This window comes from Myodes glareolus, chromosome 8, assembly GCF_982192425.1.
Source record: "Myodes glareolus chromosome 8, mMyoGla1.1, whole genome shotgun sequence".
Lineage (NCBI taxonomy): Eukaryota > Metazoa > Chordata > Mammalia > Rodentia > Cricetidae > Myodes > Myodes glareolus.
Window position 1 is genome coordinate 13,934,404 of NC_142033.1, and position 24,216 is coordinate 13,958,619.

At 45.1% G+C, this 24,216-nt stretch overlaps 2 protein-coding genes across 2 annotated transcripts; one reads left to right on the plus strand and one right to left on the minus strand.

Moving 5' to 3' along the window:
- Positions 1-814: 814 nt before the first annotated feature.
- On the minus strand, positions 815-3,548 carry LOC125396026 (PRAME family member 12-like). The gene is made up of 3 exons (XM_087909474.1): positions 3,262-3,548; positions 2,229-2,822; positions 815-1,382 (listed from the first exon to the last, which is right to left on the minus strand). Exons 1-3 carry the CDS (start codon positions 3,546-3,548, stop codon positions 815-817), a joined length of 1,449 nt encoding a protein of 482 aa, XP_087765600.1.
- Positions 3,549-15,135: 11,587 nt separating this feature from the next.
- On the plus strand, positions 15,136-17,260 carry LOC125396015 (PRAME family member 12-like). The gene is made up of 3 exons (XM_048427795.3): positions 15,136-15,422; positions 15,892-16,476; positions 16,672-17,260. The coding sequence occupies exons 1-3, from the start codon at positions 15,136-15,138 to the stop codon at positions 17,258-17,260; spliced, it is 1,461 nt and encodes a 486-aa protein (XP_048283752.3).
- Positions 17,261-24,216: the final 6,956 nt, after the last annotated feature.

The window sequence follows — 24,216 nt, forward strand, 5'->3', positions numbered from 1 at the left end:
TGATGAATATAAAATAAGCACACAAATGAAGTAAAAGTGTGTGATACAAAATTATTTTATGTTTATTTGATTAGGCCCAAATAGAAGAATAATGAGGAGTAAATTTTCAAAACAAAAATGTAGTTCACAATTAAATAGTGTGAATACAGTTATCTGATGTAGTAAGGGCTTCAGGACAGTGGAGAACCTTTGGACCACATCCTGCACACTGACAAACCACTGCCACCTAGCTTTTAGGTTCCTTGAAGCAGTCAGGCTCAACATGGTGGTCCATATCGGTAATCTCAGCAATTAGCAGGTGGAGGCAGAACAAGAGGATTGGGAGATCAAGGCCAGGAGCTGGAGAGATGACTCAGGACTGCAGAGCACTGACTTCTCTTCCAGCAAACTAAATTTGGTTCCTAGCAACCATGCCAGGCAGCTGGTTTAGGGTTTGTCTGCCTCTGGTACTTGCATTAGGAGTCATGTACCTCCTCATCATATAAACATAACAAAAACAATGTAAAGTAAGTTCATAAGAGTTTAAAAGTAGCAAGTTACATACCAATATTTATTAAGTGACAGAAAAGAGAAAAGTTCTTCCCATGGGTTAAAACTCATCCCATTTGGTCTGCATTGCTCTCCCTACTGCCACTGGACATGCACACAGTGCCTCCTATACTGGTATTCAGGATTAAAAACCTCTATAAATCCCCAAACCTCTGTGATAGAAGGTGTGGGTGTCTGCATTGCTCACTTTAGTTAAATGCTCTGCACAAAGACCTTTATGTAGCCACCCCGAGAGTTCAAGGACCAAAAGCAACTTTCCCCCTCTTTACTGCAAGCAAGAACAAAGTCTGGCCTCCTGGTCATACACACAGCGTTGAAAACATCTACCGCAGATATATGTAGCAAAGCTTATCCTCTTGGGCTGCCTTATGGCCCTGAGCGTATCCATGAGCTGAGAACAAAGCTGAGAAAATGTGTCTCTGGAGACGTGACCCCACCTGTCATAGCACTCCCGAGGGGCAGGGTACCGCTCCATGGTCATCTTGTTCATGTTGGCTGTGTGGTGGAGAAGGTCACTCAAGAGATTCATGGAGAAGTCGTTGGCATAGAAATTGACCTTGGTGAGCTGGGAGCATTGACTGAGGGCAGGTAGGAGTTCACGGAACTGAGAGTCCTTTATCCTACACCCCTGCAATTCCAGAGTCTCAAGACGGTCTGCTCCCATCTCTAGGAGAACACTGAGAGGCAGAATACACACATTGCACAGCAGGACTCCACTCATGTCCAGATGTTTTAGTCCATGAAGGCTTGGACACAGCGCAAAGTCTTTCAAGTGTGAATGAAACACGTGACAGTGAGTGATGGAGAAGGTTTCCAAGGGAGTCTTCAGGTTCCTAGGCAGAGACCACCAGGTTAGTTCTGATAAATGATCCTCGAGAGTGTGTAGTGTTTTTACACAACAGCAGAAGGGACATGTATCCCGATGTCACACTGATGGAAGGAAACATCTATGGTGCTGCCTGTTGGGTTCTGCTCACTCAAGGCACACCCATAACTGTCACCATCACTGTGGGATGGCTCAGGGCATAGCTCTGCAGCTCCTGTCTTCACTGACACCAAGAATCCCTGTGCAGGCTAGTATACCCTAGGGCACATAAGGTAAGGACCAACCCATGAAAGACCTGAGAACATTTCAGGTGGTTCTCACTGCCCTCTAACTTTTTCCCCACCTCTGGGGGAATACACGGTCTCCACCCCGACACTGACCCAAAATCCCACTGTCAGCCATTTCCCATCAGCGCAGTCCCTACTTGTTCAAATCATTTCCTACATGGGATATTAGGGACATGGTGGTTTCTGTCCACACAGTCTGAGCACAGACCACTGGGGAAAGATGCAGGTATTCATTTCCTCTACTCTTTCGGTTCCCTTCTTCCTCTGTGCACTTCCCATTAGCTTGGCCAGGATTCTAAGGGAGAAAGTACAACATTCTCACTGAACCTGACGCTCACAACTGCTTTTGTGCCATACTATGCACACATTTCCTAACTCAAACCAGGCCTCTGCTTCGTGAGTGGTCATGAGAGACCTTGATTCAATGACATAGGAACATGACCGTGCTTAGATATTCCAATGTCTCCTTCACTATTCTGCAAGGCCTGGCAGATAGCAGGCCCACTACTCTTTGACATAAAATGTAATGATGCTGGTAGCAGGAACAGCTCTCTATCCATCCTTACCTGAGCAAGAGTTTCATGTGCTCACTGAAGAAACTGAAGCCACACAGATAAAGATGCTGGAGACTGCTGATTCTGGAAAACTGAGAAACGAACTTTTGAACAAACTTCTTCTCATCTGAGCGTGGTGGTGGACAGCAACTACTAAGTCTGTCCATGTTGAAATTCACTAGAGAAAGTGTGTGAAGGTTTCTCATCTCCCTGAGATAGGTAGAAAATTGTGCCAGAGTGCACCAACTCCAATCTATGTTCAGCTCCAACACCTTGATGTGCTCTGGCTTGAAAGCACTCAGAACCATCCTGACATTATCTAGGGACAGCAACACAATCTTCATGTTGTCACAGCAGATTTGTAGGGAGTCTTTTCTCTGCTGGGCCCACTGTAAGAAGTACATTTCTTCTTCCTTCAGTTGGGATCTGAAGTAGAGGTCAACTCTCACCTTCATTCGCGGCCTCAGCTCACGTCTGGAACGACGCTTCCCTGCTTGCTTGTCACTCCCAGTCTCTGCTGAGCAGTTCCCATCCTCTGTTCCAGCCTGGATGGGCCAGAACTCGCGGGGCATCCTCCGAAAATCGAGTACTCGAAGTTTCCCCCTCCTGTGAGTAAAACAGGTGCAGTGTCATGACAAGAGAAGGCCGGACAGACATTCAGCTCCCATCTGGATTTTGGAGTGTTTGCTTTTTTCCCCGGTACTCAGTGTCCAACAAAGTCCTCATGGTCCCAGGCAATGGCTCTTTCTGAGCTGCATCCATAGCTCTGTCTCACTTCCCTCCATTCAGTTTCTCTAGACCTGATACTACTAGTGCCCATGTGGAGACAGGGACAGGCTCCTTCCACTGTGCCCACATCTTCTCTATTCCTCCCCACACCCAACGGTCCTTCTCCATCAGAGCTCAACAGCAGTCAAGGCTTCTGCGGTCTTCCAAGCTGATGCTAACCAAGGCCTGATCTACCTCTGTCTTCATTCTCTCAACCCTTGACATCTTTCCACGTACCCCAGAATCTTTCATTTGACCCTACATGGGTCTTACTTACATGGGGCAAACCTGTTGAGTCAGCAGGACATCCAGTCCTTCCAGCACAGCATGAAAAATCTCTGAGTTGAAGGTGTTCATCAGGGCGCCCACAGGGAGGTAGGGGAAAGGCCAGGCTGCCACCATTGCCTTCACAATCCTAGTGCATCTGCTACTGAAGGCCTCCTTGAACAGTGCTGGGAAGAGCATCTTGGACAGGTTTTCCAGAGCAGAGATGGCCAAAGTCTCATTTTTCAGCAGAACTTGCCTTGACAGCTCCTCCAGTGTGGGTGGGGTCCAGATGTCCATCCTGTTAGAAGCTGGAGAGACTTCCAAGAAAGACATCCAGAAAATGTTAACTCATTCAAACATAATAAATATCCAGGGAGTGATACTGAAGAACACCTAACACACACACACACACACACACACACACACACACATACACACACATACACACACACACAGAAAACAGAGTCAGGCAGTTTTCTGTGAATTCTACCAGAAAAGGTCACTGTTCAAGGTCATCTGAGATGTGTATAGAGTTTGTAGCCTTGGTTATAAAAGTCCATGTTTTTATTATTATTGTAGTTGTTTGACACAAGGACGTTCTATTCCTGGTTTCGCTGGAACTCACTGTGTAGACTATTCTGGCCTAAAACTCAGAGAAATCTGCCTGCCTCTGCCTCCCTAGTACAGGGAATAAAGGTGTGCCACCACACCGGACAGCGGGTTTCACTTTTTCAAACTGGATACTGTACAGGCGTGGTGACCCACGCCTTTAATCCCAGTACTTGGGAGACAGACACAGGCAGATTTCTCTGAGTTCAAGGCCTGCCTGCTCTATTTAGTGAATTCCAGGATATCTAGAGCTGTTACATAGAGAAGCCCTGTCTTGAAAAATCAAAAAGAAACAAAAAGTAAAAGTAGCCAAAGAAACACACCAGCCAGAAACTGAAATGAACTGAACAACAGCAATAGAACATTACAAGATGTTTGATTAAGAGCCCACAATTTCAGCAACTGGGAACTGAGTCTGGGTTTCTACCTACCCTGAGCTACTCAACCACTTCTGGGACAATTTAGGCAACACGGCAAAATCTGGTCTCAAAAATTAAAAAATTACAATGAAAAAGAAGAAAAGTAGTATTTAAGACCAAGGCAAAGCTGTATTTGGAGTCAAAACCAGTCTCCAGTATCCTCATCTAGACAGAAATTAAACTCCCTGTGCCATCTTGTGTCTAATCTGGAGAGTGGCTGGGCTGCATAGATGTGGTGTCCCGATGGACAGGGCTGACTTACCAGAGGTGGATCCTGGAGACCCCGTTCCTTCTTCCAGAGGGCAGGCAGTGGCTCTGGGATCTCAAACCTTGGTGTCTTCTCTTGCTCCTCTGAAGCTTTATGGCACCTTCCCCTTATCTCCACCCCTTGCAGTTGGACCCACCCACAAGCTCTATTTGATTGGATGTTTGAGGCAAACTGTACATCCCAGCAGGAACCTGATGAGGAAAGAGACAGAGAAAGTCAGGAACCTGATGAAGAAGGAGACAGAGGAAGTCAAGAACCTGATGAGGAAGGAGACAGAGGAAGTTAGGAACCTGATGAGGAAGGAGACAGAGGAAGTCAGGAACCTGATGAAGAAGGAGACAGAGAGAAAGCCAGGCTGTCTTTAGATTCAGAGTCCACAGTGGAGGTCTTCAAGCTCCATGGAAAGACGTGGGCGGGGTCTTTTCTAGTTCCATCCATTTCCTGTACATTTTGGGATCTCGATTTCTTTGTCTGCATAGTATCTCTTAATGTACACCTGCTATCTTTTCACTATGCACTTGTTGGATGAAGGGTATTTAAGTTGTTTCCCTTGAGCATATTCCAGACATTTTCATCCAGAATTTCAAAGCTGTGGGTGTACCCTTTTTAATCAAGGCACGGATAATTTCCTTTGAGGCCCAGGGACTGTTAGTGGCGTTGGTCCCAGGGTGTGTCATGATGCAGTGTTCAGGTTCTTTGTGAACTGCACAAAAGCAATTAAGAAAGACACATGTTAACAGAGTATTAGGGTGGCCTTTTACCAATGAGACTAAGAACATCTAAGAACATTGCAGAAAGTTGATAAAAAAGACTCAGGAGGAGTCTGAGGGCCATTTTATTATAATTTCACAGGAAAACCACAGAGCAGACAAACTGTAAATCTCCACAGGGATTGGAATTGGGGTGATAGAGACAAAGGTAGGAAGCCGAGCATTCTGATCTAGAGACAGCGTTGGAGGTCTACACGCACTATAGACATGGGGTGGTGGGGTCCTCAGAAAACCTCCAGGCAACTAAGGAATGTCGAGAGCATCAGAAATTACCTCCCTAGGAAAGAGCTAATCACAACTAAGTGGAAAGCCCTGAAAGCGTATGTCCAAGCAACAGTACACAGATGAAGCAAAATGTGTGCATTTATATTAATGTCCATATCCATATATGCATGCTGCAAACAATAATGAAAAGAGAGGCCATGAATTTGAAACAGTAAGGAAGAATATTTGTGAGTGTTTGGAGGGAAGAAAGGGGAGAGTGCATGTTTATATTGTGATCTCAAAAAATAAACAAAGTACTTTTTAAAAAAGGTTCAAAACTGCTTCTTTCCCTGGACAATGCCCTCATCAGAGTATAAATTTCCACACCAAGATGCAGACCGGCATGCTTGTCCCAGGAACACAGAGCTATCATCTGCACCTCCACATGGTGTGCACACTGACTGGATCATTTTGGGCCTCCAGAGCTCCTTAGGAATTGATTGAAGCCAGAGACCAATTAGATTATTTACCTCAACAGTTCCATTCCTGCCAGACATAGATAGACCCATCAAGAAATTTTGAGACAAGGATTCCATCAGATTGCACAACCGTCCATAAAATGTGACTGGAACCTAAGACTGTAAATGTATCCACCCTTCCCTGTGCCACAAAAGCACGCCTGTGGCTCATTTTCTCTATCTCATCCACTACAAAAGACTCTTGCAGGTACAACCTGTCTTGGTGCTCACCCTTTTTTTTTTATGCTTTTTCAAGACAAGGTTTATTTGTAACTTTTAAGCCCATCCTGGAACTAGGCTCTTGTAGACCAGACTGGCCTCAAACTCACAGGGACCTGCCTGCCTCTGCCTCCTGAGTGCTGGGATTAAATACATGCATCACCACCGCCCAGCGGTGCTCACTTCTTAAAGCACCACCCAAGTCCAAGAACCCACTCATTTTTCCCAGTCCTAGCTCAAGCCCTAGACCAGCAAGGCCCTCATACTTCTCTAATGCTCCTGTAACCATGATTTCTCCTGCTCTGTTTTCTACAGCACATGCTATTCACCAATGTGTCATGGAAGGGAAGCAGCAGACTGACTCCACGTACGGCCTCTAACACACAGGCATCTTTGTGAGCCAAAAGTGAGAGCTCTGATCTAAGCAGTTCTGTGACCATAGTCCCTTTGAGGAAGGTCTTGTGGTCATCTGGATACAACCTGTTTTAAGTCCTGACGGTGAAAGACTCTAAATGTATTTCTGAAGCCTCTTAGCATTACACAGTCACTCACACATGAATGCTGGACTTTCCATCTCCCTGTGTTCTTGTAGATGTTCTCCAAACATAACTCTATGGAGGCAAGACAAACCACGAAGGTTGACTCGGTTCCTGATGTATTGATTTAAGTCACTGGAACAAGGTCAGGGTGACCCACTGATGTGCCCCTTTACCTCACCCGATCACACAGCTATTCTCCTGCCCTGGCACAGACCAATCACTGCTAGTAGCCCCTTGAATAAGCCAATCCAATTAGATGGAAAACAACCCTCAGACTCCCCCCTTGTTTCTATGGCTTTTTTTGCTTTAAAAGATGGACTATACCAGCTATCGATGTCCTTCATATCCCGAACCTGAAGGGCCCTGTCATGACAGAATAAAAATCCTCTTGCTTTTTCATCAACTTTAGTTGTGTGAGTGGTGTCTGGAGCAACTCCTCCCTGGAGCTTGGACTCCTGAGTCCAACAGTGGGGCTGACAGAAGGAAAGAGATCCAAAATAGACTAAATAATCTAAGAAGAGACAGGCAAATGTACCCTGTTGTGGAAGTTATTGATCCACAAGGATAGAGGATCAGGCAGCATAACCCTCTGGCCTTTAAGGACATTAAGAAACTAAAAGAAGCAGTTACGGCCTATGGAATTCATGGCCCCTTCACTGTGGCTTTAATGGAAGCCTTTGCGGAACTCAACCTTACACCCAGTGACTGGATGCAGCTTTGCAGGGCTTGTCTTTCAAGGGGAGATTATTTGTTATGGAGAGGCAAAATAAAGGAAAATTGCAAAAATACTGCACTGTGTAATGCCACTGCGGGTTTCCCCCAGCATAACTTTGACATGTTAACTGGTGCAGGACAGTATGCTGGTTTAGCAGCACAGATTGCTTATGACCCTGCTGTTAATGCTCAGATAGCTGCTGTGGCTGTTAATGCATGGAAAGCTTTACCTAACAAAGGAGCAGGGTTAGAGCAATGGGCCCTACAGTATAACGTGTTCTAGAGAACAGCACCCTACACTGTAAAACACTACCATCAGATCCATTTCTAGAACCTCTAGCGTGGACGTCGTCTCCATTCCCTGGATTAGCGACACTGATAAAGATACCCTACCTAAGAGCTTCTAAGTCTTCCTGGATAGATTCAGCATACTGCTCACAGAAAATTCACCCTAGCAGAACTCTAACCTGAAGAAGTGATCGGCCCATTCTGGAACCTCCAGCATGTGATGTTCTTTTCTTACCTCCTGCTAGAGTTTCTGATGAAGATACCTCAGCTAGAGAGCTCCTATGTCAACTCGGATGGGCTTGCCGTGCCGCTCACACAGAGGTCACCCTAGCAGAACACTAACCTGGAGCTGGAGTCACCCTGTTCTCAAACCTGTATCTTGTGATACATACACTATCATTCTTGGTAATTGTTCCCATTTCCTTATCTCTAAAGATAATATTGATTTTATCTGAAAGTGTGATGATCTGGCTAGTCTTGCTCCTCATGGAATCTGATATAGCTTTTATTTATTCTGTCCAAACACTTGGTTATCTGAAATGCCTGAAATGGCTTGTCTTTCTAAGTCAAAGAGAAATACTAGTGCATTGATAGGATCATTAGCAGCTGTGTTCGAGAACATTCTTCATATGTATATGTCAAACAGAGGGCAACACGGAATCATGCACCACAGACTACACAGATGTCGACTATTCATTATTTATTTATTTATTATTCTGTTTTGGGTTTATAGCCTGAGACTTGAAGAGGTTATTTTCTGTTTACATAAACTCGTGTGTAAGGAAAAACAGCAGACTAATCCACTGGAAGCGGATTTTAAACCTAGTCCAGCACCAGACTTGAATTCTCTTGGAGGTTGTTCGCAAGTAAATTCTATGCTTCCTTACCCTTTGCAGAAAGTGAACCCTTAAGACACCTAACACTGATAATACCTCAGCTATGACTGCAGAAGAAGCCAAGCCACAGGAGAGGTCCTACCTGATGAAGGAGAACATGCACCCTTGGAGGTTTCAGCTTTTTGCCTTTTGTCTTTACAAAACATAAGAGAACTCAGTAAGAGCGACAACATGAGCAAGGGAGATTGATACTCATAATTCCAGCGCTTCTACACCGAAACAAGACTCTCAGGGCAGAGGTCTTTAATGCTGGCATATACTATTTAAGTTTACTCCCATTAAGGTTTTAATTATCTGTCTCAAGATGCTGGCAATTTGTCAAAAATAATACTCTTCTAAAAAATAATGTTGACTCCCATAGATACTAAAGTCAATAAAGGCATTGTCTGATTTTAGCAAACTCCAGTGCAACAGAAATAAGCTTCTATGTATGTAACAGCCTTCAGCTACAGGTGGAGTCTACAGTCACCTGAGTGATTCCACCATCTCAGGAATTCTAGGTACACTACTGTTCTGAACAGAGAATGATCCACAGTACCTTAAATTCAACAGAAGTGATGCACTTATGAACTCAGAGAGACTGTAACAGCGTGAACAGGAATTGTGGTGGTCAGCACCACCTGGGGGCACACACACACCACTGGTCCTTTGCTCCTGTGTTATGGCTACCAATTTCGTGTTTTCACGGGATTCCTATGTGTGTGAACATGTCTTGCATCTCTATGTGTTCCTTGTTTTTTGTTTGGCTTTTTTTCTGTTTGTTATTTATGTTGTCCTATTCAAATCTGGTATTTTTTGCTTTGTTTGTTTTTGAGAGTGGGTTTCTCTGTCCTGGAACTCACTTCATAAACCAAGATGACCTTGAAGTCACAGATATCTGCCTGCCTCTCTCTCTCTCTCTGCCTTCTGGGTGCTGGGATTAGAGGTGTGCATGCCACACCTAGATCTTTCTTATCATTCTTTAGGTGTGGTTTGTTTTCTTACAAAGGACAGAAAGAGAATGGATTGGGATGGGAAGTAAGGTTGGGAGGATCTTAGAGGAGTTGGGGGGAGGGTAAGCCATAACAGAACATATTGTATGAAATTGTATGAAAAAAATCTATTTCCTCAGAGACACACGGGACTATCACAGAAAAGCTCCAGGAAAAGCTGGCAGGAAAAGCACAGGTCCAGAGATTTCTGTCTTCTGGCATTGGCTCCTAGTACTGCTCCATGGAGAAGTGGAGTTTCCTTATGCAGTTAGTCTAGGCTAGCCTCGGGATTGTGGCAGTCCTTCTTCAGTCTCTTGAAGCTTGCACCACCTGGATCAGCAATCAGTATTTTTCTTTGCATGAGGAATGCATTTGCTCATCAGTGCTCAGGGAGTGCATGCTGAGACACTGCAGCAGTTTCTCTCAGCACACATTATGGTTCCTAGTCATGAAGTCAGGCTCCCTACTGAGCCATCTTTTCTTTTAAATTTTTTTAAAGAAGTTTTTTGTTTGGTTTTTGTTTTTCTTTTCTTTTTTGTTTTATTTAATAATGTAATGTTTCCCAAAAGTTCTGAAACTGGGTCAGGTACACAAAAGGTACTCAACAGAGGCTTAGTTCTTGCTTTGTTTGGTTTATTTGAGAGAAGGCTCTCTCTAAGGTTGCCCAGTCTGGTCCTGAACTCCTGGGCTCAGGCAATCCTCCTATTTGTTTCCTGAATGTTTGGCTATAATTACTAAAGACATTCACCACTGTGCCAAGCAGCTGCTTACTAAATGATGATCTAAACCACATGAACTGAATTTTCACTCCAATGTACTCTTTCTCTTATAGCCTTGTTCCTTTTTTTGTTTGTTTTGTTTTTGTGGTTTTTTTCTCTGCTCCCTCTCCCTACCTCTCCCCTCCCCCCTCTAACTCTCCCCCCCAAGGTCCCCATGCTCCCAATTTACTCAGGAGATCTTATCTTTCTACTTTTCATGTAGATTAGATCTGTGTAAGTCTCTCTTCTCTTAGGATCCCCATTGTTGTATAAATTCTCTGGGGTTGTGCATTGTAGGCTGGCTTTCTTTGCTTTATGTTTAAAAACCACCTATGAGTGAGTACATGTGATAATTGTCTTGGTGTGTCTGGGTTACCTCACTCAAAATAATGTTTTCTAGCGCCATCCATTTTCCTGCAAAATTCAAGGTGTTGTTATTTTTTTCTGCTGTGTAGTACTCCATTGTGTAAATGTACCACATTTTTCTTATCCATTCTTTGATCAAGGGGCATTTAAGTTGTTTCCAGGTTCTAGCTATGACAAACAAAGCTGCTATGAACATGGTTGAGCACATGTCCTTGTGGCACGATTGAGCATCTTTTGGATATATACCCAAAAGTGGTATTACTGGGTCTTGAAGAAAGTTGTTTTCTAATTTTCTGAGACATAGCCACACTGACATCCAAAGGGGTTACACCAGCTTGCATTCCCACCAGCAATACAGAAGTGTTCCCTTTACCCCACAACCTCTCCAGCATAAGTTGTCATCAGTGTTTTTGATCTTGGCCATTCTTAGAGGTGTAAGATGGAATCTCAGAGATGTTTTGATTTGCATTTCTCTGATGACTAAGGGTGTTGAACATTTCCGTAAGTGTCTTTCAGCCATTTTAGATTCTTCGGTTTTTCTTTTTTAAGAGAAGACTTCTCTATAGTCCTTTCTTTCCTGGAACTCACTCTGTAGACAAGTTTGGCCTCAAACTCAAGATCCACTTAACCCTGCCTCCTGGGAACTGTATTCGGCCACCACCCTGCTTAAAATAATTTTTTAAACAGGTCCTTAGATTGTATGCCTGGCTGGTTTGGAATTGATGACATCAGGCTAGTATTGAAGTCACTGAGACTCAACTACCTCTGCCTCCCAAATGTGGAGATTAAAGGCATGTGCCATCATTCCCGGGTACTGATCCTGTTATACCCAGATTGTGGAGTTTCCCACAAAACCAAAAAAGGAGGCTGAGTCCTGTGTCTAAAAGCAAAAAGCCTTTATTCTTACTCAAATTCAAACCCACCTATAATCTCTGTGTTTCCAACGCATTGCATGATCAGAGAGACCCGAGTTCAGTTGGACTGGGATTTTTATTATTTTATTTATTTATTTATTTATTTTGGGTTTTGAGACAAGGTTGCTCTGTGTAACAGCCCTGGCTGTCCTAGAACTAGTTCTAGTAGATCAGGCTACCCTTGGCTTCACAAAGCTCTGCCTGCCTCTGCCTCCCTTCTTGCCCCTCTGCCCTGTCTCCCCCAGTGCTGGGATTCAAAGCATTCACCACCACTGCCCAGTGTAGTGGGGTTTTTATAATAGCACAGATAGGGATGAGAAAGTTCTAAGTCTCGGGATGGCTGATGTTTGTCTAGGTGTATCTTGGTGGAAGGGGACAGGTGTGCTGGGCTAAGGGACATTAAGTGATCCTATCTACAATAGTTGGAACTTGAGGAATGTTTTTTGAATGATTGGTTCCTGGGTGGTGCCTGGGTGGGTTCAGTTTGTGGTCTTTCTTGGAACCAAGTATTGCCTTAGGCTGAACTGAGACTCAGGCCTACTTTCCTGTTGGCCTCTACAGAGCCTGTCTTGAAAGGAGTATAACCAGCTGCCTGGGACCTACAATTCAAACTTTTTTTTTCTAACATTCATTCTAGGTGGGTTTTTTTTTTTTCATTCTAGGTGTTTTGCCTGCCTGTGTGAATTTGCACCATGTGAATGCCTGGTGCCCAAGAAGGTCAGAGAAGGGCTTCAGATCACCAGAGACTGCTCTTAAAGATCATTTGAAGCCACCATGTGGGTGCTGGGAATGGAAGATCAACAGGTGCTCATTGTTGCTGATCCACTATTCAATCCCCAGGTTCCACCCTCGAGTTCCTTTCCTTGAGCAGGTTTGCTGCTCTGATCCTTCCTGAAGCACACTCCGTATCTGGGGAGCCAAGATATCCTCAAAAGCCGCCTCTTCTGTTGTTCTATTCTGTTCATTGGTTAGAGAGCCGGTCTCATGTGGCTCAGGCTGTCAGTGCCTTTACAATATAACTGAAGATAACTGAAGATGGCTTTGAACCTGTCCTCCTGCCTCCAGCTCTTGAATTCTGCGGTTCAGGCATGCCCCAGCATGTCTGGTGCAGTTAGTCATGGGAAGAGGACTCAGTGTACGCTGGGAAGCTCTCTACGAACTGAGTGCATCCCCAATACCCTGACCACCATATTAATACATGCAAGCCATCCTCCTGCCTCACCCTTTTGAGTAGCTTCTATTTCAGTTTATTGACAGAACATCCAGTTCAGGCCTTGAGCTCCTGAACATATGCCTGACTGACTAGGTCTTTTCCCAGGGCCATTGCCAAAACATTTTTGAATTATTTTTATGACTGTTATCAACAATATATTAAATCCCAAACTAACTCAAACCCAGACTGCCTTTGGTTACATGAATCAAATTCAGCAAGGTTTGGTGATTCATAAGAGAAATCCTAGCAAGGATGCTGAGGCAGGAGGATTCCTAGGAGTTAAAGGGCCAAAACAATCTCAGCTTCAGAGCAAGAGATGGTCTGTGCAACAAATTCAAAACTAAGTAATAAATAGGAAAATAAAACAAGAAATCAACGAACTCAGTGTTGTATAGTTAATTAACAAGTGGAATATTTGTGTTTATCCAAGACTTTTAAGGGGCAGTGGGGGTGTTTTCTCAAGGAGTTTTGATTCAAGTCAATAATATGGTTGAATGTTTTAGGCAGAATTAAAATGACAGAGATTGAACCATCCAATCAAATTGCAGTGTTGGGTTGGAAGGTGGAACTGAAATAGGGAAGTTGGGCAGAAAGGTAAATAAAGACTTCAGGAGGGTCTGGTGGGGTTGGCTCACGCCTTTAATCCCAGCACTTGGGAGGTGGAGGCAGTTCTCTTTGAGTTCAAGGACAGCCTGGGCTGCTGAGAAACCCTGTCCCGAAAAACCAAAGTTAAAAAACAACCAAACAAAAGGCTTCAGGAGATCCACCGGACATACTCAGAGACCTGAGCCTGGAGGAACTGCCTGGCTCATCTGGGATAAAGAGACCTGTCGTCAGTACTCAGAACTGGTGAGTAGATGTCCTCTGTGGGCTCCTCTAGTTAATATCAGGACCTTTAGACCGTAGAAAGGACTGGAAACTTTTATTTCTGTCTCCTCAGATGAACACATTGAAGACAATGGATTTGTTTCTAAATATAGTTTTACAATCTCAGATGTTGATTTATGATAGCTTCCTGATTTCATTATGGTTGATGATTGTTTTGATACAAGGGTTTTCTGTGTTGTTCAAGCTGTATTAAAACTGTCCCTGTAGCGCCTTTAATCCTAGCACTCGGGATACAGACAGGAGGATCTCTGTGTGTTCGAGGCCAGCCTGGTATACAAGAGCTAGTTCCAGGAGCCGCTTCAAAGCCACAAAGAAACCCTGTCTCAACAAAAAAAAAAAAAAAAAAAACACCCTGTCCCTGTAGCTCTGGCTAGGATGGATGGAGATGAAGGTCCTCCTGACTCAGGGCGCTGAGGTTACCAGCACATTCCCTCATACTGTGGCCCATTCAAATGACTTCTTTTATTTGTTTTATTTATCTACTTTTTGGGGGGTTTTCAAGACGAGGTTTCTTCATAGCTTTGGAGCCTGTCCTGGAACTAGCTCTGCAGACCAGGCTGACCTTGAACTCATGGAGATCTGCCTGCCTCTGACTCCTGAGTGCTAGGATTAAAGGCCTGCACCACCAACACCCGGCTTTTTTTTTTTTTCCTGAGACAGGGTTTCTCTGTCTTTGGAGCCTATCCAGACCAGGCTGACCTTGAACTCACAGAGGTCCTGCCTCTAACACCTGAGTGCTGGGATTAAAGGCAGTTGCCACCACCGCCCAGCTCAAATGATTGCTTTTGTTTTTGTGGAATAAGAGCACACATAGACCTGTGGATCACACATATCTTTGATTCCTGGGAAATTCTTCTGCTTGAGACTCACAGCAGCAGGAACTGCAATTGCACCTTCTGTCTTGACTCAGGCTTTAGTCTGCGTCCTTATCAAAGAGCTATGCTGTTCTGGATGTGGTCTGGCTCTGACACAGGGTGGCCAGAAAACTGGAGGAACCCACGGCCATCCTCCTCCTTGGTAGAAATTAAACTAAACATTGAACACAATACAAGGATTTTTGTTGTTGTTTTAGCAAGGGTCACAGAAGGTATTTTGAGGTTTGTGCACATTCAGGGGCTAGCGAGGCTCCCGTGCTGCCAGCGAGGAAGTCCGGTTTTACACCACCAGAGAGGACAATGGGTGAAGTTGATATTTCTGCCATTGCTGGGGAAATAAGTTCTAACCTTGAGTGGTTACTGTGCTGGGTGAGAGAAATTTCTAAACTTTATCCTGAAAGTATGTTTTTCCCTCAGTGCTTGCTCAGAAGCCTTCTGCCTGAAGACCCTTCATGATGAATGTTCAGACCCCACCCACACTCATGCAGCTGGCAAGGCAGGCTCTGCTGAGGAATGAGGCCTTGGCCACCTCTGCTCTGGAGAAACTGCCCAGGGAGCTCTTCCCAGGTCTCTTCAAGGATGCCTTCCAAGGCAGACATGCTAGGGTTGTGAAGGCAATGGTGGAAGCCTGGCCTTTCCCCTGCCTCCCTGTGGGGACTTTGATGAAGACTCCCAACTTGGAAACCTTTCTGGCTCTGCTAGATGGCATGGACACGCATCTGGACAGAAGGCTTCACCCCAGGTAAGCAATAACCAAGTATGGTCGCCTGGAGTACATAGGGCACACTGAGGGGACCGCAGGGTTGGCAGAATGGCCTTGTAAGTGGGTCAGAGGCTTCTGCTGGGATCATCACACCAGGATGCAGGGGTCTTGAAAGCTATGGTTTGCTTATAGTAAGGACAGTTGAGTATGGATTAGAGCTTCGAGTAGATTTAGCCAGTGTGGAATGCGTCTCTCCCTGGCATCCCACACACACTAACAATGGGACTCAGTGAATATAAAGTATCGTAGTGGAAGGAAAGTAGCCAGGTCCGCATATGCAGCTCAGGGAAATTGTCCATAGCACATGTGATTTCCTATGCTGGACACGCGGTGCTGAAGAGGCACACACCTATCCAGGAGGGAAGAGCTGCCATTAGGGATGTGTAGTGAAAGCTGACTCGGTGTTGGGCTGTCATGTCTGCTGACACTTTGCACGTTTTACCCAAAGGAGGGAGAATCTTCAGGTGCTCGACCTGAGGCAAGTGTCCTATGACTTCTGGAGAATATGGACCGGAAGAGAGAGTGGGGACGGCACTGCAGAGACTGTGGAAGAGAAGCGAGTAGTGAAGGTCCTTCCCAGATATGCAATGAGGAGGCGTCTGAAGGTCATAGTTGAACTCTGCCTTTGGCCCAACATGAGGGAAGAACAGGCATGCTTCCTGCAGTGGGCCCAGCAGAGAAAAGGCTCGCTGCAGCTCCTCTGTACGAAGATGAAGATCAAAGCTCTGCCTGTATGCACTATAAAATCACTCTTGAATTTCCAGCCACAGCACATTGAGGAGCTGGACCTGTACTTGGTGTATGATTTATCCTCACTGGAATGCTTTGTTCCCTGCCTCGGCCAGATGAGAAGTCTCCACAAACTCTCCCTGACTTTTATCAAGAACACTTGGAGATTTGGCAACAGGACAACAGACGCAGAAGAGGAGTGTGCCAGGACATTGATTTCTCAGTTCCCCAAGTTTAACTGTCTACAACATCTATCCTTAATTGGGGTCTACTTTCTGAGAGACCGCATGGAACAGTTACTCAGGTAAACAAGGTGGAGAGCTGGGTCAGCTACCAGAGCAAATCTTTCTCTTTCACTTGAAGGGGTAGTGGGTGCATGGTGCCTGCCAGTCACTGGGAACAATTATGGAGAGAGTTGTGGGTGTGACTTGATTCAGTAGACTCCTATGTAGCACCCGGGCACACTCATTGTTCATATAGTCCCTTTGTCTGTTCCTAGGTGCCTGACAACCCCCTTGGAGACTCTCACCACCACTGGCTTCCATCTGTCACAGCGCGACTTGAATTACTTCCCCTTGTGTCACAACCTCTGTCAGCTAAAACAGCTGGACATGAGTGGTGTGGTATTATCGCCCTTAGATCCCATGCCTCTCCAAGTCCTGTTACAGAATGTGGCAGACACTCTGCAGTCCCTGGACTTGCAGGGCTGTAGGATGAAGGACTCTCACCTCACTCACCTCATCCCTGCCCTCAGCCAGTGCTCAAAGCTCACTAAGTTAAACTTGTATGACAATGACTTCTCTACGCCCATCCTGAAGGACCTTTTGTACCACACGGCCAACTTGAGGAAGTTGAGTGTGGAACAGTACCCTGCCCCTCTGCAGTGCTATGATGAGTCAGGTTGCATCTCTGTAGAGAGATTTTCCCATCTTTGTGATGAACTCATGGATATACTCAGAGCCAGAAGGCAGCCCAAGGGTGTCTCCTTTGCTGCCTATATCTGCCGTAAATGTGCTGCGCGCTGTGTGTATGACCTGGCAACCAGACTTTGTTATTGCTTGCCTTTAAGTAGAGAATATGACTTATGATTTGAAGTCATGGAAGGCTTGAGGCACATCTCTCGCCTGGGGTCTCAGAGCTCTTGGCTTTAGACACTGCAAATATAGTTAGGAACAGAATGATGTCCAGTGAGGTTGACCCTACAGGGAGAACAATGGGACAGTGGGGACAGCTAGAGTTGTGTGGAGTCAGAAAGACAATTTTGTGTTTCTATGTGGCTTCTGCTGGTGGAGCACTGGCTTTGTCCTGCACCTGCAATCCTGGATGCTCTCCCTCTGGGGTCTTTTTCAGTTATTAACCTCACTGCCAGGCTTAGGTTCAGGAAGGTCCAGTGACTCAGGAATGGAAAATCTCTAGGATCTGGTGAGTGAAGCAGAGTTCCGGGGTCATTGGTATCAATAAAGAGAAAGTTTTTGTGACACTTCTCTTGTCTTGTTCTTGGCCCGTGAGCCAGTCACGTGCCTTTTGTGTGGTTCTTCAGTTATGTGAACCAAAATTCCAACTTAAGGGAGCAGTGCAGATACTTCCTGTGAAGGATGGATGTGTAGGGACCACAGAGGATCAACATCCTGTGTACTCAGGCCTCGGGGCACTGGGATCTATCAGACATGGCTGAAGGAAAGAAGACAACATGGGCAAAGGGAACAAGGTTTTGTAATCTTTATTTTTCTTCCACATATGAGAATTTCTTTTTATTTGATAGCCTCATGTACTCTAGGCTGGCTTGAATTCTTGGTTTTTTTCCTTGCCTCGCTGATAGTCCCACAGTGAGCCGCTGTGTGCAGCTTGCTCGCCCCGTGTCTGGAGGGTTGTGTTCCTATGGACTCTCACACTCTGGAGTAGCCATGGTGTGTATAAAGGGGTTCAATAAATATGTCTCTACTGGTCTAAAACATTTACTTTAAAAAAAGAAGTGTGTTTTATGTCTTCACTTGTGGTCTTTTCCTGATATACTTAAAAAAAAATCTCCCTAGGCCTAGACATTAACTTTCCTACATAGTAAGAAATCAATGAAATAATTTATTATTTCTCTGTTAAATTCTTCATTGGAATAATTATTGAATACATAGAACAAGTGTTCTTTGCTTAAATGTTGTCCCTGTTCTCCAAATTCCATAAAATATCTAAATGTAAGGGCTCCTCAACTAATAATGTCTGGGCAGACGTAAAGATCTACAGATTGAGAGCAGTAGTGTCAGCATTTCAGAGCCTGGCATAGGTGAATCAAGTTATCAGCCAGTGTGGGCCTCTTATGGACATGTAGGCCAGCCTAGCATACAGCGTAAGATATTTCCTTTAAATAGCAACCCATGGCCAGACAGTGGTGGTGCATGCCTTTAATCCCAGCAGTTGGAAGGCAAGAGGCAGGTGGATCTCTGAGTTTGAAGCCAGCCTGGTCTACAAAAGCTAGTTCCAGGAGAGGCTCCAAAGCTATAGGGAAACCTTGTTTCAGAAAAACCAATTCCCCCCCCCCCAAAAAAAAACACCAACTACCCATATAGATGGAGAGAGATGGCTTGTAGTTTTATAGCTCATATTCTGCAGGATTCTCTTTGTTATTTTATGTGCAGCAGTGTGAAGATGTCAGACCCCTGAAACTGGAGTTACATGCAGTTGTGAGCTACCACATGAGTTCTGGGAACTGAACCCAGGTCCTCTGGAATAGCAGCTACTTCTCTTAACCAATGGGCCATTTCTCCAGCTCCCAACACATGCAGCTTCTTTATGAGGACCCAAGTTTGGAGTCTGTGGTTTTCAAATGGCTCTGAAAAGGAGGCTTCAGGTGATAGATATAACTGTTGACACATATGGGGTCCTACTTTCATATCCACAAATCCACACAATCAGCACACACACATATACAGCTAATCTTAAAAATTAGTCTTCAAATAGAAAACCCAGTTTCACAAAGAAATAAGAAAAATGAACTGGCCAATTAAAATGGGGATGCTTGTTTGTAGCAGGGTACTTGCCTGATTCATGTGGCTCTCACGTTCACCCGCAGCACCACACAGTGAAGAGGACAGGCAGTTTTCAGGTGTGTGAGTCGAGTTCAATAGTTGAACAATAGTTTGTTCTGGGGTCCAGGGTTTGAGCTCCTGGAGTTTGGATGAGTGAGGAGATATCAAGAGTTGTCAGTGTAAAAGGCACTTGCGGAGGGGAGCTGAACCTGTTAGCGGAGGTGTGGGTGAGCCAGACTTGAAACTGTGAGCATGGGAGAGCTGTCCCCATCACCCATTGGCTAGTGGCAGCTCGGGTAGAGGAGAATTTCCCCCTCTGCCCAACAATGCCTGAGGCATGTGGGAGACCTGGTGCTGTGGTCATCAGTATGGAGAGCCATCCACACCAGGTGTAACACCCCGAACAGTAGGCCCTGTACCAGACCAGGGCGGTACAACACCCAACCTAGTTAGTATAGATGTGAGATAGCAAGCCCCAAAACTGACCACAGGAGAGCTGTTCCTATTTCCCGTCTGTTTTCTGGTGACATGGGCAAGGGAGAAATGCCCTCTTCCTACTCCAAGCCCCAACCCATCAATGCCGAGGTATGTGGGAGAGCCGGGCTTGTGGTCATAAGAGTGGGAGAGCTATCCCTGATCCCCACCAGGGGCAACACTTGAAATCAGCCCTTCACCTCGCCAGGGCAGCACGACAGAGCCAACCCTGTTAGCAGAGGTGTGAGTGAGCCAGACTTGAAATTGTGATCATGGGAGAGCTGTCCCCATCTTCTATCTGATGAACCAACCCTACAGTTGCACATACCCAAACCCAGGGTTGAGTACAACTTGGCCTGCTCCAACATCTACTCTGTCTATGATCTGTTGGAGCACATGAAGGGACCTGACCATTAGAACAGAAGCTGCAGGATCTCCCCAAGAAAGGATGTCAGCAGGATGTCCAGTATGAGTCCTAGTGGGAGCCCAGAATCAAAGGCATAGTGATGGCCAGAAACCTCAAACCAGACAAATGACTCTTTGCAATGAATACTTGTAAGAAGTGATGTGTGGAGAAATCGGGTTACAGTGTGGCTTTCATAGTTGCACTACAATGTGCATGATGAGATTTTTCCTCTTCATCTTTTATTTAAGTGATTTTTAATTTTTCTTTTTTAAAACAATCTTTTTATCTTACATACCAATGCCAGTTTCCCCACACTCCCTCCACCTGATCCTCCCACGTCCCCCACATCACGCCCCCATCTGCTCCTTAGATAGGGTAAGGCTTCTCATTGGGAGTCAACAAGTGTTCTATAACATTGAGGCAGGAACGAGACCCTTTTTGTTTTTCTACAAAGGGTTCCTCTATAAAATTCCTTAGTTTTTAATTCTTTCTCATTTCATTTTCTTTTTCCTCTAGAATTTTATTTTATTTGGGGTGCATGTAGGGGCTGAGGGCAGATGTGAAGGGATGCATTAGGATGAACAAATAGGATCAAGATACAAGATGTGAAAAACACAGAATAAAAATTAAATTAAAAAATTGTGGATACATAGTCACAAAGAATCAAGTGTATTTTGCATAAAAATTTAGCCATTCTCTATCATCTTTAAAGCTTTAGGTTGCAAATATATTGTTTCGTGTGTGTTTATGTGTGTGTGTGTTAAGACCAATAAGAACTCATGTAATAATATGATGCCAAATGAATTGTGCTAAAACTTGCTTTTCAGCAGGGGATGATTTAAGATTATGTCTTAAATGGTAATATCACGGCAATCACTTCTTTTCACATTTTATGTCTTCCCAGAGTATACTCGATAAAAATCCTTACAATTAATTGCTTTAAGGAACTCAGCCATCAACAATGACCAATATTGAAGCCATGGACATATACTTTACTAATCACACAGATTAAATAATTTTGTAATACAAACTTATTTTGTGGCTGTTACCATTTCCATCACAAGTGTTTTGGCAAAGTGTCTACCCTCCCCGAGTATTGGCACATCCGGGTTCCAGGGCCACGCATGTGACATCAAGCATTTAGGCAACGTACATAGCCACCCAGGGCCTCAAGCCCTACCTGATCTACATGCAGCATGGTCATGTGATCTATGTGTGCCACAGCTACTGGGCCCCCGTGCCCATGCCCTAGGCAGCCTTTAAAAGCTGGGACCACAAGCTTTACAATCTCTTCCTGCACCAACTTCCTGTGCACATGTCTTTCTTTCTCTAAATAAACTCTTAAAGTGGGTTTCATTGTGTATCTTGTGATCTGTTCTCCATGGCTCCATGGTCCCAGGTAATTTCAGTGGCTATCAGATTACCCACAAATAGGAGAAAAATTATGTGCAGTGACTTTAGAAACAAAATAAAGGAGGAAATCACAATTGAATAGCGCAAAGACAGTTATCTGGTGTGGTAAGGACTTGAGGAGAGTGGAGGGAATTTTGACCATATCCTGAAGACGTACATGCCAGTGACCAACAGGCTTTTAAAAGCCATGTAGCATACAGACTAGATATGGTGGTCCATACTGGTAACTTAGCAAGTAGGAGGTGGAGGCAGATCAAGAAGATTAAGTGTTCAAGTCCAGGAGCTGGAGAGATTGTTCAGGAATGCAGGGCACTTGCTTCTCTTCCAGAGGACCTAAGTTTGGCTTCTAGCAACCATGTCAGGCAACTAACTGAGGGATCCTATGCCTCTGGCACTTGCATTAGTAGGCTTGTACCACATAAACAAAAGTAAAAACAATAAAAAGTAAGTTTTATAGGAGTTGAAGGCTAACAAGTTATACTCAAATATTTTTCGTGTTACAGAGAAAAGAAAGCCATATAACACAGGTTAAAACTCATCCGCTTTGCTCTGCATTGCCCTTTCCAACTGCCATTTTGATATGCACACAGTGTCTCCTACACTGACTATCCTCGATTAAAAACTTCTATTAATCCCCACCCTCCTTCTTAGAAGGTGTGTCTGCAATGCTCACTTTGGTTAACAGCTGTGCACAAAGCCCTCTATGTAGCCACCATGAGAAGGTGAGGACCAAAAGTAACTTGCCCCTCTTTACTGCAAGAAAGAACAAAGTCTGCTCTCCTGGTCATGCACACAGCATTTAAAACATCTACTGCAGGCCAGGCGGTGGTGGCGCACGCCTTTAATCCCAGCACTCGGGAGGCAGAGGCAGGCGGATCTCCATGAGTTTGAGGCCAGCCTGGTCTACAAGGAAAGGTTCCAAAGCCTCAGAGAAACCCTGTCTCGAAAAACCAAAATAAAATAAAATAAAAAATAAATAAAACATTTACTACAGACATCTGTAGCATGGGAGATCCTCTTGGACTGTCCTATAACCCTGAATGTATACATGAGCAAGGGACAAATGTACAAATCTCTCTATGGAGACGTGACTTTTCTCATAGGACTCCAGAGGAGCAGGGTTTTGCTCCATAGTCATTTTTCTCAAGTTCACTGTGTGGTGGAGAAGGTTACTCGAGAGATTCATGGAGAATCATTGGTATAGAAATTGACCTTGGGAGCTCCTAGGACAGAGAGAGCTGGAGGAAACAAGCTCCACCAGGAGCAGAAGCTAGGAGCAAACCCAGTCCTGGGACACTGGCAGACCAGGATTGAGCCAACGACCTGACTCAGAGTCTGCAAGCTCCACCAGAGTGGGACTGAACCAGTTACCTAAGACACGGAGAGAACAAGCACCCCCAAGAGCAGAAGCCAGGAGCAAACCCAGTCCCCCAGACAAGGGTGGATCAGGATTGACCCAGCGATCAGATTCAGAGTCAACGATCTCCACTAGAACAGGCAGAAGGGAGTAACCACTGAGCAAGTGAGCCAGAGCCAGAGACTGCTGAGGGTCCAGACGTGAATCCGGGACCTTCAAGGGAGTAGACCTAAGCCAACACCCCAGTGGGTCTGGGCGAGAGTCTAGGACCTCCCAGGAACTAGGCTTGAGCCAGGACCTCTGTCAGCCTCGGCATGAGTGAACCTGGATCCTCTGAGGGAATAGGCAGGAACCAGAGAACTTGGCGGGGCCAGGCTCAAGTCTGAGACCTCAGAGAGAGTAGGCCTGAGCCAGGTCTTCTGTGGGTTCGGGCTTTGATTTGAGACATCAAAGGGAATAGGCAGGAACCTGGAACCCCTGCGGGTCCCAGCCTGAGTCTGAGACCTCTGAGGAAGTAAGCAGATTCCCTGTGGGTTCCGAGCCTAGAACCTCCAAGATGAGTAGAAAAGGTAAGATCACATGCTACACCACAAAGAGCAACACAATACCAGTAAAACCTAAAAACCCTACAAAAGCAAGATCTGAACAACCAAATATGGATGAACCAGAAGAAAATGATCTAAAAAATAGCCTCAAGAGAATGTTTGAAATTTTTAAAGATAAAATCTACATGGGAAGTAGAAAGTATCTACTGACAAGACAAGATCTCCTGAGTAAATTGGGAGCATGGGGACCTTGGGAGACGATTGAAGGGAAGAGGGGAAAGGCAGGAAGGGTAGCAGAGAAAAATATAGAGTTCAATAAATATCAATAAAAAATAAATAAATAAAAGAAATTAACCTTGGTGAACTGGGAGCATTGGCTGAGGGCAGGTAGGAGTTCACTGAACTGAGAGCCCTTTATCCCACACCCCTGCATTTCCAGAGTCTCCTGAGTGTCTGCCACATTCTTTAAAGACCACTGAGAGGCATCATATATGAACTGGACAGTAGGACACCACTCATGTCCAGATGTTTTAGGTGAAGGAAGCGCTCACACTACAAGAAGTTATTCAAGCGTGACTGAAAAAGCTGGCATTCTGAAAAAGAGTCTTCAGGTTCCTAGGCAGAGACCATGGGGTTAGTTCTGACAAATGATGCTAGAGAGCAGGAGTGATGGGTTTACACCACAGTGGAAGGGGCGTGTGTCCCGATGTCACTTGGACCACATGATGGAAGTCTATGTCTATGGTGTTGCCTGTTGGATTCTGCGCACTCAAGTCACACCACACCTGCCACTGTGATGGCTCCGTGCACAGCTCTGCAGCTCCTGTCT